The following is a 24,345-nucleotide window of genomic DNA, read 5'->3' on the forward strand; positions in this document are numbered from 1 at the left end:
AAAGAAAAAAAACAAAAAAACAAAAAAACAAACAAACAAACAAACAAACAAACAAACAACAACAACAACAACAACAACAACAACAACAACAGAGCAACTACTCCCTTCTACCACACGCCATTTTTAAAGTTTCCCAATAATAAATAAGATATATGTAGCAATTAATGTTAGGAATTTTTTGTTACCATTAATCGTAAGTTTTTTCGTTTTTTTTTGTCTAAATGAGAGTATTGAGTGCAAGATCATTCCTTTCCAAATTTAGCAATTTCTGTGTGTGTGTGTGTGTGTGTGTGTGTGTGTGTGTGTTCTTTCCCCATAGATTCCGCAACGGCTGTGCTGGTTTTTATGAAATTTCACATTAATGTACTTTATCTATCTGGCAGTTTTCTTAGATAGGTTTTGTATCGGAATATCTTTGATAAATATCGATAATCGAAATAATCCGATGAAAGAAGGAACAGGCGATTTGGATCAAAGTTAACACTTTATACAGCCTAACATTGCAAGTGCATTTGAGAAGTTTTATCATCACACATGCAGAAAGGGCTGGCATATAAAATCAACAGTAGGTTCTCTACAGTGCAATGTAGACTACAATGTCTTGTGGACTAAGTCACTGCGAAGAGGCATGTGAAGCTTCTTTCTTGTGCACGACGATGGGCCTGCAACTAGAGCAGGCAATCAATCGATTTGATTGTAAAATGAACGATTTCACTGATTTTGATGGCACTAAAAATATAGGAGTGTAAAACATTCATTGATCAATTCCAGGCAATTTCGGGTCTCCGTGCCCGTTGTTTATTAAAAGAATATATTTGATTTAAAGCAAAAGACAGTATAAGGAAAGTTACTCTGTAATTTGTTGCTGTTATTAAGAATTATACCCCTTTGATTTCCCATTTTTGTTGTTATTTACTTGAAGAATATCTTGAATATCTTGGTCTTAATACTTCACGATTATTCAATATTCACGAATATCTTGGTCTTAATACTTCACGATTATTCAAGACATTAAACGGATGATGGACACTTGTATAAACAAGTTCTGAGAGTCATGAACAGACCCATCGCCTTTCCTTGATAGGGGCACCTCAGGCAATCTGCAATAAATCGCCTTTATACCATTTTAACAGAAGGGGTAGTTTCCCTTTTCGACGTCATCCTTTCTACTAATGATGGCAAAGATGCCTTATGACGTCATAGAGGTTAACTTTCGTCATAAACGGAGATACTGGTTTTGGAGATGTCCTCTTTATGACGTCATCCATTTGTTTTTTTATTGGTTCTGCCCATTTATCGTTCATCTGTCATCCAGTGTGCACGAAAATAAGCAAGATCCACAAAGTATATACTAAGGATATATAATCATAGATGTACATGCCTATATATATATAAAGGTTTTATTATCGCAATATTTAGTGGCTTAAAACTTGCAGATTAGTAGTTGTTTTTTTTTAATTTTGTTAGGCAGATTTATCCGAAGTGTCCGTGGTCGTTTTGAAATGGCCAACACAGGAAAAATCAATTCCAGGCGAACTCTTACTTCGTCGAAACCCTATGAGAGACTAAAGGTAAGCAAACCCAAGAAGAGTTACATTCTTTTCTTATATTTTCTTTTTTTTACAATTATGTACCAAGAATTTTCTAAATCAAATAAATTTACTTATTTGCAGTAAAATAATTTTATTATCAAATTGAGATTGCATAATTTTCTGATGAGATTATTTTCTATGTTATATTTTATCAGTCACTTTGTTAGAAGGTGTTAAATTCATTGCTTTTTTAAAAATATACAAAAGATAAGTTTTGTGTTAAAAGACAAAGTAAAAAAAACAAACCAAAACATTAAATTAACAAGTTATTTAAAAAAATACATTGGTAAATAAATATATATATTAGTAAAAAAAAATGTTTCTTTGTTTTTTTAAATTTTTTTTTTTTTTTTCGGTTTCAGGAACTCGGTTTCATTTTGTCTTTTGGATTTCACTGAGCAAATATTGGCAGCCATGAGAGCTGATCAATATAAACACCATATTTAATATTTTATCTAATAACAAATTGTCTCCTTAATACTTGAAACGTAGTTTGTATTACAGATACAAAGAAACAAGTTTGATTCTTGTCTTTTTGTTGGTTTTTGTTTTTTGGGGGGTTATTATGTTTTGGAATTTTGAGATGAGCATTGGTAATGTGCTTTATTTTGAATTAATCAAATTACTGTTCTCATTTTTGGATGTATCATGGCACAACGGATACAAGTGCTAAGTTATACTCAATTATTAGTTTTTTAATTGCCAGAAGAGTTTTATAAAAACACGATTTTTTTTTTAAAGTGATATCCTTTCATATTGTTTTTCTTAACTTAAAAAAAAAAAAAAGTTATAAAATCTTTATAAAAATGTGACTATTATGGTCGCCGCCAAATAGTCCTTCCATCAAATCAGCCACATTGTTGAATCGACCACGTCGAATCAGCCATGCTGAAACATCCCATTCTCTTTAGTGATGAAAGTATTGAAAAGATACCCAGAGAATTTAATATTTACGTAAACAATTCTGAATTTCAATCGACACTTCTGAAACAATTGCAAAAATTGACACAAAAGCTTGAATAGGGAACTACCTTTCAGTTATGTTTTGTTTTGTTTGTTTTTCCAAAAGTTATTTAATGAAAATTTTTTTCTTTTTTCTTGTTTACCCAGAAAGAAAGCATTATTTTAAAATATAAGTGTTTTTTATTATTCCTTTTTGGTTGTTTTTTCTTATTGGTATTTAAAAAGGAATTGGTTTTGTTTCATTCTTTTATTTAACACAAAGTGTGATATTATTTTCTTGTTTGCACAAAGGAGACTATTGAAAGGCAGTGGGTCCTTTTTTACTTTACACTGAAAAATACATATCAATTAAGGTTTATCAAATATTTTTTTCACAAACCCTAAGTCCAAGTGGTACATGACATTTTGTCATTGAGATTTAGAGTTAGTGGTGAATAAATTTAGTTAACATATTTTTTGTGTGCGGAAAGAAGCTTGCAAATGGAGGATGGATGTCGATATATTGGGAGAAGGCATATTTACAAAATGTTATTAGATGATGGCAAAAAAGGAAATAAAAGTTAAATTCAATTAGACAAAAAATAAAAACAAGATTGATTCAGTCGCAATATCAAGAAAGGAGAATAAAATTTTGCACATAAGCCACATCTGGACAGAAGCCGCTCGGCGTGCCCTATCCAGCCTTGATAGAATTCAAAACTGGCTTTGAAACCTAGTAAGTGATGCCCTTTTCTCTTCCCTGCAACCGTTTTCTCATAGAAGAGACATTGTAAGCCTGTCTCTGTTCTATCATTATTTTCATGGCAAGTGCTCGATTGAACTCCAATCTATGGTATCCTTCTTACCAAACTTTCAAAAAATACACCCGACTAACTATAACTACTATATACGATCCCCCCCACTCTCTATTTGTGCCCAAATCTAAACACGGATTCAATGGACAAAGTAAAAAAATAAAAAAAGCGGATACAATGCTCCATCACCTGTTTAATTTCATCTTCGATTTTTTTGTGCCTGTGTTTCTTGCAAAGGTCAATGAAGCAGAAAATTATTTTTTTTTTTTACCTTTTTTCTGGGATAGAGGGAGTTGATGGGACATAAGCATCATTTTTTCTAAACATTTGTGCAAGAAATTTAGGAACTTGAGAGAAGGGAGATCATTACGAGTTGTTTTATTTGTTCATCAAAAAATGAAACAAAATCGAACTTTCTTACATTATTCTTATATTTTGAACATAATACTGGAAAACCGTTCAAAACGTGTGAACAACATATTTAACAATATTATAATCGTTCAAAGTGCAAAATTAATTTAATAAATTTTTCAATCGATTGAAATGAAAAGGAATCTTTCTAAATTCATGATGGTGGTGGTGGTGGTGGTGATGGTGATGATGATGATGATCATCATCATCATCATCATCATCATCATCATCATCATCATCATCATAATAAATTTTTCAATCAATTTTTATGCTGTTGCTGTTGTAGTTAATTTAGTTAAACTCCTGCATAAATTTCTATGAAGATTTTGTCCCAGGATTATCTCATTTAAATGAAGGTATTCTCGTTAGTCACAACTTATTCATTAATCTGCAATATTGCAGGTTTATTAAAAAATCCTTTGAAACATATAAAACTCCCAACGATGGTCTAACATTTGGAAGGAACTCTTGTTCGCATAACACCAGAATTGCATGACACATAGAGAAGCAGGGCGTAGCAGTTGTACCTATTTACAATGCCTCCCCACGGGACAGAGTTAGACACCAGGATCGTTTTTTAACATGGAGAAAAGGTACAAAAATAAAAAATCGTCTCAGTCGTGAAGGACTACTTCTCCACCAAAAGAGAACACGAAATGGAAGTGCAGCATCTGAAGAACAGATAGTACACTTTGATCTTGGCCAAACGTAGCAGTTGTATGTCGTGGAAGATTTTGCTCAGAAAAAAGCACAGGAATGGTGTAGAATCAATGAAGACATTTTCTCTAATGATTTGCAGCATCATTATTGACACAACTAGAGGAAGACAGGTTCTAATGTCGACTCCTCCTGGATTTTAACCAGAGCCCTATTAGCCAGGTTGTAGGTTTGGTGTTGTTTAAATCTTACGCTACCACATTGACACTGGCCCTACCATGATGAAGAAGAGTCAGAATTTAGGGCACGTGTTGCTGCTACTGTTGTTGTTGTTGATGATGATGATGATGATGATGATGATGATGATGATGATGATGATGATGAGGAGGAGGAGGAGGAGGAGGAGGAGGAGACGGATGAGGAGGAGGAGATGGAGGAGGAGGCGGAGGAGAAGGAGGTGGACGATGACGCCGCCGCCGACAACAATGGTAATTATGATGATGATCATCATCATGATCATCATCATCTCATCAAAAAGGACTTTTATTATTTCCGTGGGAAGCATATTTTCCCAGTTCAATAAATTCAAACTTGGCATTTATTTTTTTTTCCTCCAGACAATTCTAAAGAAATTTACTGATGCACTAAAAGCCTTCTTTGTTTCAACATGGTGGGTAGATTTCATGGAAAGCCAGCCGACAGGAGAGAATTGTGTTCAAGAAGATGCGAATTCTTTGGTAAGACATTTACAAAATTTATATTCATTTCTTTTATTTGTTTTTGTGTTTAATATATTGGGTGGAAGCTAGCCATTTGTAGAGATGAACCCCAAGAGACTGCTTCAATTTTCCAGCACATCCCCTACCTTACATCTGATGTATAACAAATACACTTTTATTTGTTTGTTTTTTTCTTATTTTTCTCACAAATTGTTTTCCAATCGTCTCTTTCAGTTCTGTTCATGTGATGGCGTCTGGTTCAAAAACTTCCAGATAGTTGTAAGTATAATGTTTGCTAAGTTTCTTCCTCGTCCCCTCCCCTTTTTTGGAGTTCCATAACTACTACTACTACTACTACAACACAAAATCTTCTATAATTTTGATATTTATAAAAACTATTGAAATATTATCGCAAGTTTGATTGTAACATTTGGGATGATAACAAAAAGTCACCATAAATTATTTAATCATGTCAATGAGTCAATTTCTTTTCCAATTTTGCAAAAGGCTTGCCTGTTAGGAACAATGAGAGAGTTAGGGTATACTTTCAATGTCTTGTCAAAAGGAATAGACCTGATGTTCAAAAAAAAAATTCAACTAAAATCATCCAAAAGTTGAGTCAACTCTGAAATAATAATAATAATAATAATAATAATAATAATAATAATAATAATAATAATAATAATAATAATAATAATAATAATAATAATAATAATAATAATAATAATAATAATAATAATAATAATAATAATAATAATAATAATAATAATAATAACAACAACAACAACAACAACAACAACAACAACAACAACAACAACAACAACAACAACAACAACAACAACAACAACAACAACAACAACAACAACAACAATAATAATAATAATAATAATAATAATAATAATAATAATAATAAAAAAAAAAAAAATAAAAATAAAAATAAAAAAAAAATAAAAATAATAATAATAATAATAATAATAATAATAAATAATAAATAATAATAATGTAAGGAAGAAGAAACAGATATAAAACAATTCAGTTCGGATGGTGGTGGTGGGAGGTGTTAGGTCCATTAGATTCCTCACATCTGATTAGTACACCAACGCCAAGTTGTTTCTTTTCTACATTCACTTTGATCTTTTTATAAAAATATGATCTTGTTTCATTTTCTTAGAACCCTGAATCCAATGCAAGTGATGGTGAATCAGTACATCCGCATCCTGCAAACACTGATCATGTCTTACTTACTCATGAAGTGCAGGACAACCCGGACGCAGCTGAATCAGGATTATCTGTTGATCCCAACGTTTCTATGAATAATGGTAAATAATTTTTCTTTTATTTTAATTTTCATACAAAATATTCAATATGTATTCTCCGTTCTTGTGTTTTTATCTTTCATTTAAAGCAGTCTGCATTCTTTCCAATAAATAATATTTTATGATAATATGAATATAAACTTGCTTTTGACTGAAGAAAAAAACACATATATCTAAATATATATATTGATAATTTATAACATTTAATATTTCACTGGGTGTAAATTGAATGATGTCATCTCATGTAACTATCAATGAATGACGGTTACAATATTCTTTTTTATTAATATATTTTATTATAATTTAATTATCATTGTGGATCCATTTCAATATCGTTTTTTGTATATGTGATAACTCCAGCCCTATTATTCAAAATGTACATATGAAGCTTTTCTCCTTCATTATTTTCTGTTTTAAATAAAGAAATGTTTGTTTTAAATTTTCAGCTGAATTTCATCAATCTGAATCAATGAACAGAAAGAATGATTTACTTGTGAAATATTTCATGGTAAGCAGATTTACTCGTTCTTTTTGATGAATTCCCACTTGATAAGTTGGAATGAGGAATTATCTATTAACTGCAATAAGTTTTTCCCATAAATAATCGATTCATTTAAGCAGTTAAATTAGTTCTCTTTTAGCAAAATTCATTATTAACATAACTGACAAAAATATATTTAGTACAAGGCTTGAAGTTTTTGTATAATGTCAGTTGGCCATAAAAAATAATATAGAAAAGAAGGAACACAATCTTTGTTTTCTAAGTCAGTTTATTAAAACACGAGACAAACATTTAATGAAATCCTTCGTTTGTAAATAGAAATGGTGTTTTACACAGTATTAGAAAGAAAACAAGCGGGATAACTCTGTGGTATAAGATGTTTTGTAATATTGACAGATTTTCATACATTTTCTTTTTCCTGATTCAAACAGACAAGTTCAGAAATACGATTATTGTAGATTTCCATTTAATCTTTAACCGGATAAACCCCCACTTTTTTATTTATTACATTATAAAAGATTTTGATTAAATAGACATGTATAATGTTTATAAAAATAAGAGAATATAGCATTCTTCTATGTAATTATCTATTTAAATTGTCTCCCCCTTGTTCATAAAATACAAGTATTCATTATTATAAATATTAAATATTAAGTAAAATATCTTTATTTGAATATTATTATAATCATAAAATGTTATTAAGTAAAATATCTTTATTTGAATATTATTATAATCATAAAATGTTATTAAGTAAAATATCTTTATTTGAATATTATTATAATCATAAAATGTTATTAAGTAAAATATCTTTATTTGAATATTATTATAATCATAAAATGTTATTAAGTAAAATATCTTTATTTGAATATTATTATAATCATAAAATGTTATTAAGTAAAATATCTTTATTTGAATATTATTATAATCATAAAATGTTATTAAGTAAAATATCTTTATTTGAATATTATTATAATCATAAAATGTTATTAAGTAAAATATCTTTATTTGAATATTATTATAATCATAAAATGTTATTAAGTAAAATATCTTTATTTGAATATTATTATAATCATAAAATGTTATTAAGTAAAATATCTTTATTTGAATATTATTATAATCATAAAATGTTATTAAGTAAAATATCTTTATTTGAATATTATTATAATCATAAAATGTTATTAAGTAAAATATCTTTATTTGAATATTATTATCACCTTGAAATTCAAATGAAGAACTAATGTAAAATGATGATACTAAGAAAGAAAGAAAGAAAAAACGAAAAAAAAAATGAATGAAAGAAAATGATTTTATTCATAGCAGTCAATAGATCAACCATTTCTTTTGCTCTGTGAAAATATTTTGCAAATATAATTTAAATTTTTAGATACGTTATTTAACTCTTTTCTATGTAATATTCTTTTTACAATGCGTAGACAACTAAATGATATTAAAAATAATTAGAATTTTATGAGTTAATGTCATGTAATATTTAAAGATATAAGTCAATGAAATTAATTTTCAAAATTTATCTATTTTTAATCTCCTGTGTTTTTTTTATACTAATTAAACATATATTGTGTTGGTAACTAATCTATATAATTATAAACTTAAATAAGCTTGTAACGAGGGATGAAACCCACTTTCTGGTTTATGACATCTGGTTGCGCATGCGCGCATAAACATTAACCTATAACAACATAAACAAATAAACACAAATCGCTTCTTTTGCAGATTTTGACCTGTGCACTGAAATATTAACGTTATTATTTCGAAATTATTATTTAACATGGGAAGAGTGGGGTGTTTTGCAACTATTCTTTATTACAACTATACTGTCGTTACTTTCTTACTACTAAACAACTTTAACCCGTTGACAAACATAAAAACAATTGTAGTAAAGCAAGACTACTACTACTACTACTACTACTACTCTCTATCCATCTCTTTTCCTTCCTTCCTTCCTTCCTTCCTTCTGTTTTTATTTTTTGTTTACATTTCTACATACAAAATAGTTGTGTGAGAACGGTGATTTTTTGACACATTTAATAATCTGTTTCAATATTAGTTTTTTTTTATTTTATTTATTTAGGTTTTATTTTTTTGTTTCAGGTTTTATTAATTATTTTTTTTTTTTTATATTTTAAGTTTGTATAACTTGGTTGAAGGATTCCAATATGGGTTTTTCATTTTTATATTTATCATCGGTACGTTCATGTGCGTTTTTGCTGCTAAATGACTTTCGTCTGCATTCGATTCGTAGGAAAATCCTGTTTAATTTTCGATTTTTGAGCGATTATTCGGAAAAATAGGTAACTACACGAATAGTGAGGACTTTTTTTTTTCATGTTTGAGTGATCCGGCCATGAGTTTTTATTTTAATATACTTTCATAGAAATGTTTCTGTTATGTCAAAAAGAAACTATCTTCTTTACGTCAAACATGTCACGCTCATACATGAATTCCATAGCTAATATAACATACTGACCCAACGGGTCACAGGTAGTCTAGACTAATTCTAAAACCCTAAACTCACTTCAATACAAACATGCAGTTTTGTTTCAATTAGATGGGGAAGGGATTAAGATAGATGAACATGTAGCAGCTGACACCCACTACATCACAGGCAGAGACTACTTCTCACGACTTTGAGATTTGAAATCCATTTCTCCCTGGCTTGTCCAATCACAAGTCAGCTCTCGATCACGTGACAGAGTATGTAAAAGGCAAAATCAGTAACCATTAATTCTCTTTCTCACTGCTTTGCCCAAAAGCACACATCGACTGGGGCTTCGGCCCCAGGCTGAACGTGAGTACTACAAGCTAGCTATGACTCTCTCCTAACTACCATTTAATTCCACATGCTGTACCCACACGAACTGCATCATTCTACAGGACTACCCAAACGAACATTCTTTGTCATGCTAAAGAACTCACACTCACGCACGGCAACACGGCAACACTCTGAAGACGTTGCCCTTTCTTTCTCTTTTAATAGGCTTCCTTTACACATGTAAACGGAACTGAACTGTTCTCTTCTTCAACCAGCCGGCATGATATTAATTCTATCTTTAAACACATTGAACACTTTTCAAACATTCTTTGTCATGCTAAAGAACATACATCTCACACTTTTCTCTCTTTTTCAACGAACTCTTGTCATGACTACTACAAGCGAGCACGAATAATGAACTCTCTTATTTTTTTTTTTTACACAGTGATCACCACTTATCAAGGCCCGGAAGCCACTCAGGGATAAGGGTTATTGCAAGTACATTACGTTAGTGTGGAGATTTGATGAAGTGTTTACTTAAGGGGGTGGTTCATTAGGAATTTGTTAACATTGGACTTGAAGACATCCAAGTTGTAGTCCGGTGGGAAGCAGGCAGACGGAACAGAGTTCCACAGGCGTGCAGTTCTAAGAAAGAAGCTTTGCTCATGGAATCCACGTTTTGATTTAGGCACAGATATAGAGTGGGGGAAATTTTTCACAGTGGATTCAGCTAGACGGGTGTTTTTCGTGAAAGATTGGCGACGGGGGACCAGAGATTGGAGTTCAGACGAGCACCTGCCATGGAAATAATGATAAAACAAGGATAGACTCGCAACGTCTCTTCTGTGGGAGAGAGGTTGCAGGGTAGAGAAAAGGGCATCCCCCACTAAGCCACGAAGTCTATTTTGTACTCTGTCAAGGCAGGATAGGCTGTTTTTAGCAGCTCCTGCCCAGATATGGCAACAGTATTCCATCCTTGGACGTACTTGACTTTTATATAGATAGAGAATTGCATCAGTAGTGAGATATCTTCTGGAGCGGTAGAAGGATCCCACCATCTTTCCAGTGACCTTGGCAACAGACTTGATGTACGTGACAAATAAAGTTTATATATATAATATTCCTTAATTGGAATTCATTTTTGAGATGAGCATTTTATATTAATTTATTTTTATTTCGGACTATTATTCTCATCTTTATTAGTTGTTGTTTTTATACCTTTTATTGGTTTTTGTTTATTCACGTTTCGGCCAACTATTGCTCTGGCCTTCGTCAGGTGTTAACCGCGACGGATAGGAACTTCGAATCCCCTAACTGCATTCTCAGCCATCACTGCCATCCGTAGTTGTTGTTGTCTCACCACATTTTGACGAAGGCCAGAGGACTAGTTGGCCGAAACGTTGTGAATAAACAAAAACCAATAAAAGATCAAAAACAACAACTAATAAAGATGAGAATAATAGTCCGAAATAAAAATAAATTAATACAAACAAAGTTGTTTATTAAATGTTTAAATGAGACTTCTTTTCATTGTCTTTATTATTAACTAAAAATATATTTTCAATAATTATCTACATAAAAATCCGGTAAAAATTGAAATAATTGCAATGATTATTTCTTCCATTTTCCAGGATGAGTCAAGTGATCCAATGTCAGTGATGCCTATATATGATCATTTTTCCGGAATTAGTAATAACCGCCGATCTCCACAAGAATGTGTTCGTTTTGTGACAAAGGAAGAACGTCCTCAAACGCATGTAAGTAACTGATCACATCATCATCTTTTTTCGAGTAGATTAACTTAACCTTTTGTCACACCACCATGTTCTATTAAAACAAGATATCTTTCAATAGTATTTACACACATGCATAAAATTAGGTGTGTGTGGATATGTTTATATATTTACATGTACCTTATTTATTTTTAAAATAATTAACTGATCATTATGAAATTTGAAACACAAGGGCGGGGCATAATGAGTCTAATATGGATTATATTTGTTTTTATGCAAAGGAGATAAAATGGGGATAGAAGCTTTTGTAAGAATTCAAATGATCTGATTTTTGTGAAATACATTAATAGATAGGAGACGTAAATTAATAAATATTATCCAAGTTTCATTTTCAGATAAATATGTGTGTGTGTGTGTGTGTGTGTGTGTGTGTGTGTGTGTGTGTGTGTGTGTGTGTGTGTGTGTGTGTGATTGTCTTTATGTTTTATCATTCTTGTTTCTTTGTTTATGATTCAATCTATCTGATTGTTTGTCTTTTTGTCAAATTTTGTAAATTCCTCACTGATAATTTGTTAAATAATTGATTTTATAACTTTTTAGATTTATTAGCTTTCATGAATAATTTATTAGTTTTTCCAGTTTTATTATTCCAACTTATTTTGTAAATTGTTCTTTATATTTCTAAGTTATAAAATAAGTCCAATTTTAAACACTGCTAATTCGATTAAGCATTTGAACAATGTCAAAACATTGTCAATTCACTACCCTCATAGCAGTAGCCAAATATCATAATAGTTTGAAGCACCGACTGTTGTTTGGGCGGTCGAGTTTCGTTCTTGGCTTCAGGTAGTTGCTTGTCTAGCCGCATTGGTGAGTTGTGATACAGCGACTATATAGATTTAATTTCTGTTTTCTTTATGTAAATATAGTCATATCATGTTACAATTTGCAGATCGTTTCAATCATTACTGATCTCATCAAGCAAGAAAAACTTTTTTTTAATTTTAAAGGAGGAAATATTTTGCCATGTCTTTAAAAAAAAGTTTTTCAATTTTTTTAAATTTTCAAATTTTTTTCTGGCCTGATGAGATCAATAATAATCAAATCGGTCTGCACATCATAGCAAGATATGACTGTATTTACATAAAGAAAATAAAAATTACAAATTTGCTCTTTTTTGATTGAGCACTATCAACGACCCTTGCTGAAATTCAATGATTCTAATCTTTCTAATATTTCAAATATTTTCAACTTGGAATATATATACATATATATATATATATATATATATATATATATATATATATATATATATATATATATATATATATATATATATATATATGCACAGTTATTATTCAATTTATTCAAGAAACCAATTATTTTGTTCAACTTTTTTTTCAGAAATATTCAGTTTTCAGAGATTTCACCAATACCCTTCTACAATTCACAGTAAGTTCAATAAATTCTCTTTTGATTTGAACAACATTTCTATTACTCATGAATCTATAATTTCTGTTCAATTTGTCATGTAATAAAATTCATGGTTTTTAAGTAAAAAAATAAAAAAATTATTTTTCAATTCTTCATGAAAGATTTGCAAATCTTAAGTTTTTTAGTTGCATTGAAATAATAAATCCCGAAATACATTTGAAATATTCATTAGATTTAATTTTGTTTCCAATTACAGTGATATGTTTCACTGGTAATGTATTTAAAAAAATGCTCGTATTGAAAATCTGTCAATCGTATTGTTCGCTTCATACAAAAACTATAATGATAAAGATATTCAACTAAAAAGTCGTATTTTTATTTAATTTTGCATTAGTTTGCATATTTTGTATTTCTATGTTGCTTTGTATTTTATGTCATCAGAATAATAGGAAAACTAAACTTTCATTTAATACCACCCGAATAAGGACGAGGCCAGTATAAATTAATTAATATACAAGATGAGGTTTAATAGCATATGTAATCTTCAGAAATATTATTTCTTTTTAACCATTAAAAAAAAAAAACATCATTCATTGTAACAAAAGCAAGGTAAAGATTATTGGTTTTTGAAACTCTACATCCTGATCATTATTTACATTTTATGAATATTTTTAAATAATGGATAAACTTAACAGAAAATAAAATACAATTCTGGAATCCAAAATCAACTTGTATTTTTAGGAAGCTTAAATTTCACAAACAGTTTTATTCTTGGAAGAACTTTCCTTGGGTGTGGGATCGAATATTGAGCATATCTTTATCACAGTATATTTTAATCTACCATTACTGAACATTAGACACAAATAGCATTTATTATGTATATTACGTGTAAGAAAAAATCATTGAAATTAAATCAAGTAATTGTTTTCATAACGAGATAAGGAGATGAGAAGAATAACTGGTTCTTAAAATTCTGTGATTTAACAACATAGATTAAAAAGTATCGCAGGAATGTGTCTTCTTATTTTCCTCCAGTTCATTTTTAAGAAAATCGATAGAATTGTAAACATTTTAAAAGATTATATCTTTGAAAAGACCAGCATTTTAGAAATGAACGAAATGCAATGAATTTTTTTCTCTCGTTTGTCAGCTTCCACCTTCAAAGGAGACCATATATGATTATCTTATTGCATTTGAGATGAAGCGAAAATTCGCAGATACTGTCTTTGGATTGTCGGCAAAGAATGGATGTGAAAAAATATCTGTAAGTAATTAATCATATTATCACTGTTTTCACACGTGACCTTTTATCAAACTTCATTATTTTTTGTTCAATCAAAACACCTTTGCATAATGTGTCAGGTTTGTAATTACCTTCATAAATAATCGATTCCTATACTTTTTAAAGCATTACATAAAAGCTTTGAATAAAAAAAATGCAAAAATAAAAATAAAGAGTACAGTTTAAATTCCTGGAAGGAGAAAAGAAATTAACATTAACCTATCGCAGACTAAGCACCTACATAATCCGACTTTTAAAAAGATTATAATGACAAAAGAGAATTCATTTATATAAGGATGCAAAAAAAAAAGATCATTAACTACAGTTGTTAAATAGAAATAGACTTAGCAATTGCATAAGCCGATTTCGCAAAAGTCTTCAATTTTAAAACAGAATTTAATTACATACGGATGAAAAGAGAAAACATTAACTCAGATTTTGTAAATGGAAAACGGGGATCATCAGCTGCTTACTATTTAGCTGTTTCGGAGATTTAAAAACAGGACAGCTGTTAAATACATGGCTCTCCAGTAGATAATACCACTTCCCCATATATATATATATATATATATATATATATATATATATATATATATATATATATATATATATATATATATATATATATATATATATATATATATATATATATATATATATATATATCATTTAAAACCCCATATATATATAATTTTCATTTACAAACTATCAAGCTATAAAGGGTTTTATTTTCCGATAATTAAATAACTTTAAGTTTGATAATTTTTGTTTCTTTGTTTATGATTCAATCTTTTTGATCGTTTGTCTTTTTGTAAAGTTTTGTAAATTTCTCACTGATTAATTTGTTAAATACTTTATTGATTTTATAAACTTTTTAGATTAAATAAAAAATAAAATAATTATAAATAAAAATTAAATTTTTAGTTTTTTTTTCTATTTATTATTTCAACTTATTTTGTAAATTGTTCTTATTTTATTTGAACAACATTTCTATTTCACATTTATCTACAATTTCTGAACAATTTGTCAAATAAAATTTTTGATTCTTAATTACAAAAAATGAATGTATATTTTTCATGCCGCATGAAAAATTCCCAAATCATTACACTTAGTTTAATCTTAATTGGATTAAAATGATTTATCAGTAAAATATATCTATATTTATCTATATAAATACATGTCAATAATAAGCAAATTTCATTAAATATCCTCCGAATAAATGATTATAATTTATTTCATTAATAGTTCTTATTAATGTTTGATATTACTTTTCAGCAGGAGTCACTTAAACTCAAGACAAAGTATACCTTTCCAAGGAGGCACAAGAAAAATTCAGTTCATCTTGATACAAACTATCATTTACTCAGGATGCCACAGGAAGAGTCAGTTCAACGTGAGACATATTCTTTTCATTCAAAGATGCCACGGACCGAGTCAGTTGAAGTTGAGACAAATTCTACCTTACCAGAGATTCCCAAGAAAAATTCAACTCAACTCAAGAAAAACTTTCTGTTGCTAGAGAAGCAAAAGAAAAAGTCGGTAGAAATTGAGGAAAATTCTATTTTCTCGAAGAGAACCATAAAAAAGGCTGTTCGAAAAAATAAAAATTTTACTTTGCCTAAAGTGCCAGAGAAAATGTCGTCTCAAACCGAGGCAAAATCTATTTCATCAGAGCTACCAAAGAAATTGTCGGTTAAGATTGAGACAAAAGCTATTTTGTCAGAAAAGCATAGGAAAAGGTCAGCTCAACGTGAGTTAAACTCTTTTGTGCCAGAGAAGCAACAGAAAACGTCAATTAATATCGAGAAAACTTCTATTTCCCCTGAGAGAACAATAAAAAAAGCGATTCGAAAAAAGAAAAAAATTATATTGCCAAAAGTACCCGAGAAAACGTTATCTCAAACTGAGACAAAATCTATTTTGTCAGAGGTGCCAAAGAAAATGGCAGTTCAGCTTGAGACAAAAGCTACTTTGTCAGAGAAGCCCATTGAAGAGCCAGCTCAACTTGAGGCAAACTCTTTTGGACCAGAGAAGCTACAGGAAACGTCAACTAATATCGAGAAAACTTCTATTTCCCCTGTGAGAACAATAAAAAAAGCAATTCGAAAGAAGAAAAAAATTATATTGCCAAAAATATCTGAGAAAACGTTATCTCAAACTGAGACAAAATCTATTTTGTCAGAGGTGCCAAAGAAAATGGCAGCTCAGCTTGAGACAAAAGCTACTTTGTCAGAGAAGTCCATTGAAGAGACAGCTCAACTTGATGCAAACTCTTTTGGACCAGAGAAGCTACAGGAAACGTCAACTAATATCGAGAAAACTTCTATTTCCCCTGTGAGAACAATAAAAAAAACAATTCGAAAGAAGAAAAAAATTATATTGCCAAAAATATCTGAGAAAACGTTATCTCAAACTGAGACAAAATCTATTTTGTCAGAGGTGCCAAAGAAAATGGCAGCTCAGCTTGAGACAAAAGCTACTTTGTCAGAGAAGCCCATTGAAGAGCCAGCTCAACTTGATGCAAACTCTTTTGGACCAGAGAAGCTACAGGAAACGTCAACTAATATCGAGAAAACTTCTATTTCCCCTGTGAGAACAATAAAAAAAGCAATTCGAAAGAAGAAAAAAATTATTTTGCCAAAAATATCTGAGAAAACGTTATCTCAAACTGAGACAAAATCTATTTTGTCAGAGGTGCCAAAGAAAATGGCAGCTCAGCTTGAGACAAAAGCTACTTTGTCAGAGAAGCCCATTGAAGAGCCAGCTCAACTTGAGTCAAACTCTTTTGGACCAGAGAAGCTACAGGAAACGTCAACTAATATCGAGAAAACTTCTATTTCCCCTGTGAGAACAATAAAAAAAGCAATTCGAAAGAAGAAAAAAATTATATTGCCAAAAATATCTGAGAAAACGTTATCTCAAACTGAGACAAAATCTATTTTGTCAGAGGTGCCAAAGAAAATGGCAGCTCAGCTTGAGACAAAAGCTACTTTGTCAGAGAAGCCCATTGAAGAGACAGCTCAACTTGAGGCAAACTCTTTTGGACCAGAGAAGCTACAGGAAACGTCAACTAATATCGAGAAAACTTCTATTTCACCTGTGAGAACAATAAAAAAAGCAATTCGAAAGAAGAAAAAAATTATATTGCCAAAAATATCTGAGAAAACGTTATCTCAAACTGAGACAAAATCTATTTTGTCAGAGGTGCCAAAGAAAATGGCAGCTCAGCTTGAGACAAAAGCTACTTTGTCAGAGAAGCCCATTGAAGAGACAGCTCAACTTGAGGCAAACTCTTTTGGACCAGAGAAGCTACAGGAAACGTCAACTAATATCGAGAAAACTTCTATTTCACCTGTGAGAACAATAAAAAAAGCAATTCGAAAGAAGAAAAAAATTATATTGCCAAAAATATCTGAGAAAACGTTATCTCAAACTGAGACAAAATCTATTTTGTCAGAGGTGCCAAAGAAAATGGCAGCTCAGCTTGAGACAAAAGCTACTTTGTCAGAGAAGCCCATTGAAGAGCCAGCTCAACTTGAAGCAAACTCTTTTGGACCAGAGAAGCTACAGGAAACGTCAACTAATATCGAGAAAACTTCTATTTCCCCTGTGAGAACAATACAAAAAGCAATTCGAAAGAAGAAAAAAATTATTTTGCCAAAAATATCTGAGAAAACGTTATCTCAAACTGAGACAAAATCTATTTTGTCAGAGGTGCCAAAGAAAATGGCAGCTCAGCTTGAGACAAAAGCTACTTTGTCAGAGAAGCCCATTGAAGAGACAGCTCAACTTGATGCAAACTCTTTTGGACCAGAGAAGCTACAGGAAACGTCAACTAATATCGAGAAAACTTCTATTTCCCCTGTGAGAACAATAAAAAAAGCAATTCGAAAGAAGAAAAAAATTATATTGCCAAAAATATCTGAGAAAACGTTATCTCAAACTGAGACAAAATCTATTTTGTCAGAGGTGCCAAAGAAAATGGCAGCTCAGCTTGAGACAAAAGCTACTTTGTCAGAGAAGCCCATTGAAGAGCCAGCTCAACTTGAGGCAAACTCTTTTGGACCAGAGAAGCTACAGGAAACGTCAACTAATATCGAGAAAACTTCTATTTCACCTGTGAGAACAATAAAAAAAGCAATTCGAAAGAAGAAAAAAATTATATTGCCAAAAATATCTGAGAAAACGTTATCTCAAACTGAGACAAAATCTATTTTGTCAGAGGTGCCAAAGAAAATGGCAGCTCAGCTTGAGACAAAAGCTACTTTGTCAGAGAAGCCCATTGAAGAGACAGCTCAACTTGATGCAAACTCTTTTGGACCAGAGAAGCTACAGGAAACGTCAACTAATATCGAGAAAACTTCTATTTCCCCTGTGAGAACAATAAAAAAAGCAATTCGAAAGAAGAAAAAAATTATATTGCCAAAAATATCTGAGAAAACGTTATCTCAAGCTGAGACAAAATCTATTTTGTCAGAGGTGCCAAAGAAAATGGCAGCTCAGCTTGAGACAAAAGCTACTTTGTCAGAGAAGCCCATTGAAGAGCCAGCTCAACTTGAAGCAAACTCTTTTGGACCAGAGAAGCTACAGGAAACGTCAACTAATATCGAGAAAACTTCTATTTCACCTGTGAGAACAATAAAAAAAGCAATTCGAAAGAAGAAAAAAATTATATTGCCAAAAATATCTGAGAAAACGTTATCTCAAACTGAGACAAAATCTATTTTGTCAGAGGTGCCAAAGAAAATGGCAGCTCAGCTTGAGACAAAAGCTACTTTGTCAGAGAAGCCCATTGAAGAGCCAGCTCAACTTGAGGCAAACTCTTTTGGACCAGAGAAGCTACAGGAAACGTCAACTAATATCGAGAAAACTTCTATTTCACCTGTGAGAACAATAAAAAAAGCAATTCGAAAGAAGAAAAAAATTATATTGCCAAAAATATCTGAGAAAACGTTATCTCAAACTGAGACAAAATCTATTTTGTCAGAGGTGCCAAAGAAAATGGCAGCTCAGCTTGAGACAAAAGCTACTTTGTCAGAGAAGCCCATTGAAGAGACAGCTCAACTTGAAGCAAACTCTTTTGGACCAGAGAAGCTACAGGAAACGTCAACTAATATCGAGAAAACTTCTATTTCCCCTGTGAGAACAATAAAAAAAGCAATTCGAAAGAAGAAAAAAATTATATTGCCAAAAATATCTGAGAAAACGTTATCTCAAACTGAGACAAAATCTATTTTGTCAGAGGTGCCAAAGAAAATGGCAGCTCAGCTTGAGACAAAAGCTACTTTGTCAGAGAAGCCCATTGAAGAGACAGCTCAACTTGATGCAAACTCTTTTGGACCAGAGAAGCTACAGGAAACGTCAACTAATATCGAGAAAACTTCTATTTCCCCTGTGAGAACAATAAAAAAAGCAATTCGAAAGAAGAAAAAAATTATATTGCCAAAAATATCTGAGAAAACGTTATCTCAAACTGAGACAAAATCTATTTTGTCAGAGGTGCCAAAGAAAATGGCAGCTCAGCTTGAGACAAAAGCTACTTTGTCAGAGAAGCCCATTGAAGAGACAGCTCAACTTGATGCAAACTCTTTTGGACCAGAGAAGCTACAGGAAACGTCAACTAATATCGAGAAAACTTCTATTTCCCCTGTGAGAACAATAAAAAAAGCAATTCGAAAGAAGAAAAAAATTATATTGCCAAAAATATCTGAGAAAACGTTATCTCAAACTGAGACAAAATCTATTTTGTCAGAGGTGCCAAAGAAAATGGCAGCTCAGCTTGAGACAAAAGCTACTTTGTCAGAGAAGCCCATTGAAGAGACAGCTCAACTTGATGCAAACTCTTTTGGACCAGAGAAGCTACAGGAAACGTCAACTAATATCGAGAAAACTTCTATTTCCCCTGTGAGAACAATAAAAAAAGCAATTCGAAAGAAGAAACAAATTATTTTGCCAAATATGCATGAGAATACGTTATCTCCAACTGATATAAAGTCTATTTTGTCAGAGAGTCCCAAGAAAAAGTCTATTCAACTTGAGAAAACAGCGATTTTGTCAGAAATGCCAAAGAAAATGTCAGTTCAATATGAGACAAAACCCGTTTTGTCGGAGATGGTTAAGGAAGAATCAGTTCAAGTAAAGACAAATTCTACTTTGCCAGAGAAGCCTAAGAAAAAGGCACTTGTACAAAAGAAAACTTCTAATGTGTCAAAGAAGTCCAAGAAAAAATCAGTTAGCTTTAATTTAAATTCTATTTTTCCCGAGGAATACACTGACATGTCTCCAACAACAACATCGTTCACATGTTTACCTTCCAGTTCTTCAAATCCAACTGATACAGGAGTGCCAGCTTTAGCCACTGCATCCCATAATCTGTTGAACTTCCCGATTACAAACGCTCATCATGTTGCATCTCCAAGTTCAACTTTGGTAAGTTTTCCTCTTTTTCTAAACACATTTTTGCTTGTATGATTTTCTTATGGATATTAGTTTTGCTAATTTGATTTGTTTTGCATAGGAATCTGTATTTTATTGACTACATTCTGTGTAGACATCAGTAACACAGTAACCTTCTTATTTAATTAATAACCAGCCAATTAATAATCAATTAATGAGCAGACAATAAATAATTAATTAATGAGCAGACAATTAATAATTAATAAAACAGCAGATAATTAATAATTAATTAATAACCAGCCACTTAATAATTAATGAATAAGCAAACAACTAATAATTAATTAATAAGCAGCCAATTAATAAATAATTAATAAGCAGCCAATTAATAAATAATTAATAAGCAGCCAATTAATAAATAATTAATAAGCAGCCAATTAATAAATAATTAATAAGCAGCCAATTAATAATTAATTAATAACCAGCCAATTAATAACTAATTAATAAGCAGCCAATTAATAATTAATTAATAACCAGCCAATTAATAATTAATTAATAAGCAGACAATTAATAATTAATAAAACAGCAGACAATTAATAATTAATAAGAAGACAATTAATAATTAATAAAACAGCAAACAATTAATAATTAACTAATAAGCAGATAATTAATAATTAATAAAACAGCAGACAATTAATAAATAATCATTAACCAGCCAATTCATAATTAATTGATAACCAGCCAAGTAATAATTAATTAATAAGCAGCCAATTCATAATTAATCAATAACCAGCCAATTAATAATTAATTAATAAGCTGACAATTAATAATTAATTAATAAGCAGACAATTAATAATTAATTAATAACCGGCCAATTAATAATTAATTAATAAGCAGCCAAGTAATAATTAATTAATAAGCAGCCAATACATAATTAATTAATAACCAGCCAATTAATAATTAATTAATAAGCTGACAATTCATAATTAATGAATAAGCAGACAACTAATAATTTATTAATAAACAGACAATTAATAATTAATTAATAAACAGGCACGATTAATAAGTAATTCATAACCAGCCAATTAATAAATAATTAATAACCAGCCAATTAATAGTTAATTAATAACCAGCCAATTAATAGTTAATTAATAACCAGCCAATTAATAATTTATTAATAATCAGACAAAACTAAATCCTTTGAATAATCGCTGAAGAAATGGTTTTTAAATGCATAAAAAAAATGCATTTGAATTTTACTCAACAACAACATTAAATGATTTAAAACACAGGGAGAAAACAGTTTTTAAAAATTACTTGAGAGATTTGCAATCATTTCTAAACCATTCGGGCAGAATAAAAAATATTAGGCATTTGTTTTAGAACGCCCCTTCGTTTGTGTATATATATATATATATATATATATATATATATATATATATATATATATATATATATATATATATATATATATAGAGAGAGAGAGAGAGAGAGAGAGAGAGAGAGAGAAAGAGAGAGAGATAGAGAGATGTATATATATATATATATATATATATAGAGAGAGAGAGATGTATATATATATATATATATATATATATATATATATATATATAGATAGATAGATAGATAGATAGATAGATAGATAGATAGATAGATAGATGGATAAACGATTGATGCTGAGAAGTTGATTTAATGTTATTAGTATGAATCTCGCCATCCATACTTTTTTACAATTTGTAAAATTTACAATGAAATCTCTTTCTATTTTTTAACACAGATGTTCCAATCCAGAATGCCTCCTTCAACAGGTGAGATTTACAACTTTCTCTAATCAATTTATCTCTTTCATCCGTTTCTCTCATGTTTTCTAATCGTTTCTGTCTCTTTATATCGATATTTTCTCTCTTTATTCTTTCCTGCTAGTTTCTCTTTCTTTTGACAATCTCTCTCCCTCTCCCCCTCTCTCTCTCTCTCTCTCTCTCTCTATCTCTCTCTCTCCCCCTCTCTATCTATCTATCTATCTATCTCACTCTCTCTCTTTATCTCTCTATCTATCTATCTATCTATCTATCTATATCTTACTCTTTCGCTCATTTCACTCTTACTCTTGTTATACTCATTAAAGAAATGCCAATTTTTCTTTTGATAAAATTATTTCAGTTGCAATGGAATCGCCTGGAACTCACCTATCAAAAAAGTGGCCACGTTCAATTCTCAAAACTTCAAGCAAAACATCTACATTTCCTACATCTGAAACTACTACACTTCCTTGTCATACAACGTTTGATCAAAGTACAAATTCTACAGTATTACCATCTGCCAATCCCACACCTCCTGGTTAATTCAATTTCTTTGGTCAAAGTAAAAACACTGTCAACGTTTCATCTGAAAATCCATCTTCGTGTTCAGTAAGTTTTCTTTTTTTTTTTTAGTTTTTACATTTGAAAAAAAAAAATGAATTTTTGTGTCTTTTGCTTATTGTTTCTTGTTTTTATTTATAAAAAAATTATGAGAAGACATGCCAAGTTATACTCATTAAAGAAATGCCGCTTTTCCCACAAATTCGTACTGGGTTTTGATCCATTTGTCATTCTATAATTATAATAAACGAGTATTTATTTCATGCATCATAAAATTCAACTGAAATCTCTTTCTATTTTTCATCACAGATTTTCCCATCCAGATTTCCTTTTTCAACAGGTGAGATTCAATCCATTCTTCACAAATTTCTATCACGCTCTCGAAATTGTCTCGGTTTCTCTTTTCTGTTATTTTATCTTCTATTTTCTCTCTTGCGGGTAATTTCTTTATATCTCTCTCCTGTGTGTGCCTTTTCTGTCTTTCATACTAGTTTCTTTATTTTTTCTTTTTTTGCATAGTTATTCTCTCCTTTTCTAGTTCCATCTTCTTTTTCTTTCTCTTTTTGTTTTTCTTGGTTTCTCTCTGTCTTTCTCTCTCTCTTTCTTTCTCTTGCTCTCTTTCTCTCTCTCTCCTGCGCTCTCTCTATATCTATCTATCTATCTATCTTTCTTTCTTTCTTTTTAGATATTTTATTTCCTTTTCTTTCTCTACTTTCCCATTCTGTTTATTCATTATATTACTTAAAAAATACCAATTTTTCTTTTGCTTATAATCTTTCAGATCTAATGCCTGGAACGCATCAAGCATCAAATTCGTGGACACGTCCATTTTTCAAGTCTCCAAGGAAACCTTAAACATTGCCTACATCTGCCGCCACCAAAGATTCTAGTCATAAAATGTCTGGTCAAAATATAAGCACAAACTTTCCTATTTCTTTTCCATGTAACTCGGATTCGTTGATTTTTCATTTGTAAAACGGGCATCTACATTAGTCAACCGAAACTTTTTCTGAACTTCTGTTAAGAAAGGACCCAAAAGACATCTTGGAGTTAATTTAAAAATTCTTTATGTAAATAAGTTAAAGTTTTATTATGCTGTTGTAAATAAGTGAAAAGTTTTATTATGCTGTTGTAAATAAGTTAAAAGTTTATTATGTTTTTGTTAAAAAGTTTAAATTCTCTTGCTATTGTTAAAAAGTTAATTTTTTCTGATTCTATTGTAAAAACGTTAAAATAAAGAAATAAACTCATCGAAACAAATTTCATCTTGTTCTTTTTTTATTTACTCAAGATATTTAATATACTTGTGATTTTTAACCAGAATTGTTTTTTTGTATGGATTTTTTTCAGTGGGGATGATAAGCAAAAAAAAAACATTTAACTAACAAGAAATGAAATTGACAGAATCAGATCACCCCA

At 30.5% G+C, this 24,345-nt stretch overlaps 1 protein-coding gene across 1 annotated transcript; it reads left to right on the top strand.

Moving 5' to 3' along the window:
- The first annotated feature begins 1,310 nt into the window (after window positions 1-1,310).
- Window positions 1,311-24,186, top strand: LOC145278142 (uncharacterized). The gene is made up of 14 exons (XM_080130422.1): window positions 1,311-1,571; window positions 5,035-5,154; window positions 5,371-5,415; window positions 6,308-6,455; window positions 6,899-6,960; window positions 11,356-11,481; window positions 12,862-12,909; window positions 14,042-14,155; window positions 15,449-15,923; window positions 19,926-20,602; window positions 22,344-22,374; window positions 22,727-22,974; window positions 23,236-23,266; window positions 23,708-24,186. Exons 1-12 carry the CDS (start codon window positions 1,503-1,505, stop codon window positions 22,906-22,908), a joined length of 2,097 nt encoding a protein of 698 aa, XP_079986548.1. The 5' UTR covers window positions 1,311-1,502; the 3' UTR covers window positions 22,909-22,974; window positions 23,236-23,266; window positions 23,708-24,186.
- Window positions 24,187-24,345: the final 159 nt, after the last annotated feature.

This window comes from Euprymna scolopes, chromosome 6, assembly GCF_053919585.1.
Source record: "Euprymna scolopes isolate OS-2025 chromosome 6, ASM5391958v1, whole genome shotgun sequence".
Classification (NCBI taxonomy): domain Eukaryota; kingdom Metazoa; phylum Mollusca; class Cephalopoda; order Sepiida; family Sepiolidae; genus Euprymna; species Euprymna scolopes.

Excerpts from the sequence above, each read along its gene's own strand:
- LOC145278142 (XM_080130422.1), top strand. The coding sequence starts at position 1,503 with ATGGCCAACACAGGAAAAATCAATTCCAGGCGAACTCTTACTTCGTCG. Across the intron at positions 1,572-5,034 it reads AACCCTATGAGAGACTAAAG|ACAATTCTAAAGAAATTTAC; the intron begins GTAAGCAAACCC and ends TTTTTCCTCCAG. Across the intron at positions 5,155-5,370 it reads AAGAAGATGCGAATTCTTTG|TTCTGTTCATGTGATGGCGT; the intron begins GTAAGACATTTA and ends CGTCTCTTTCAG.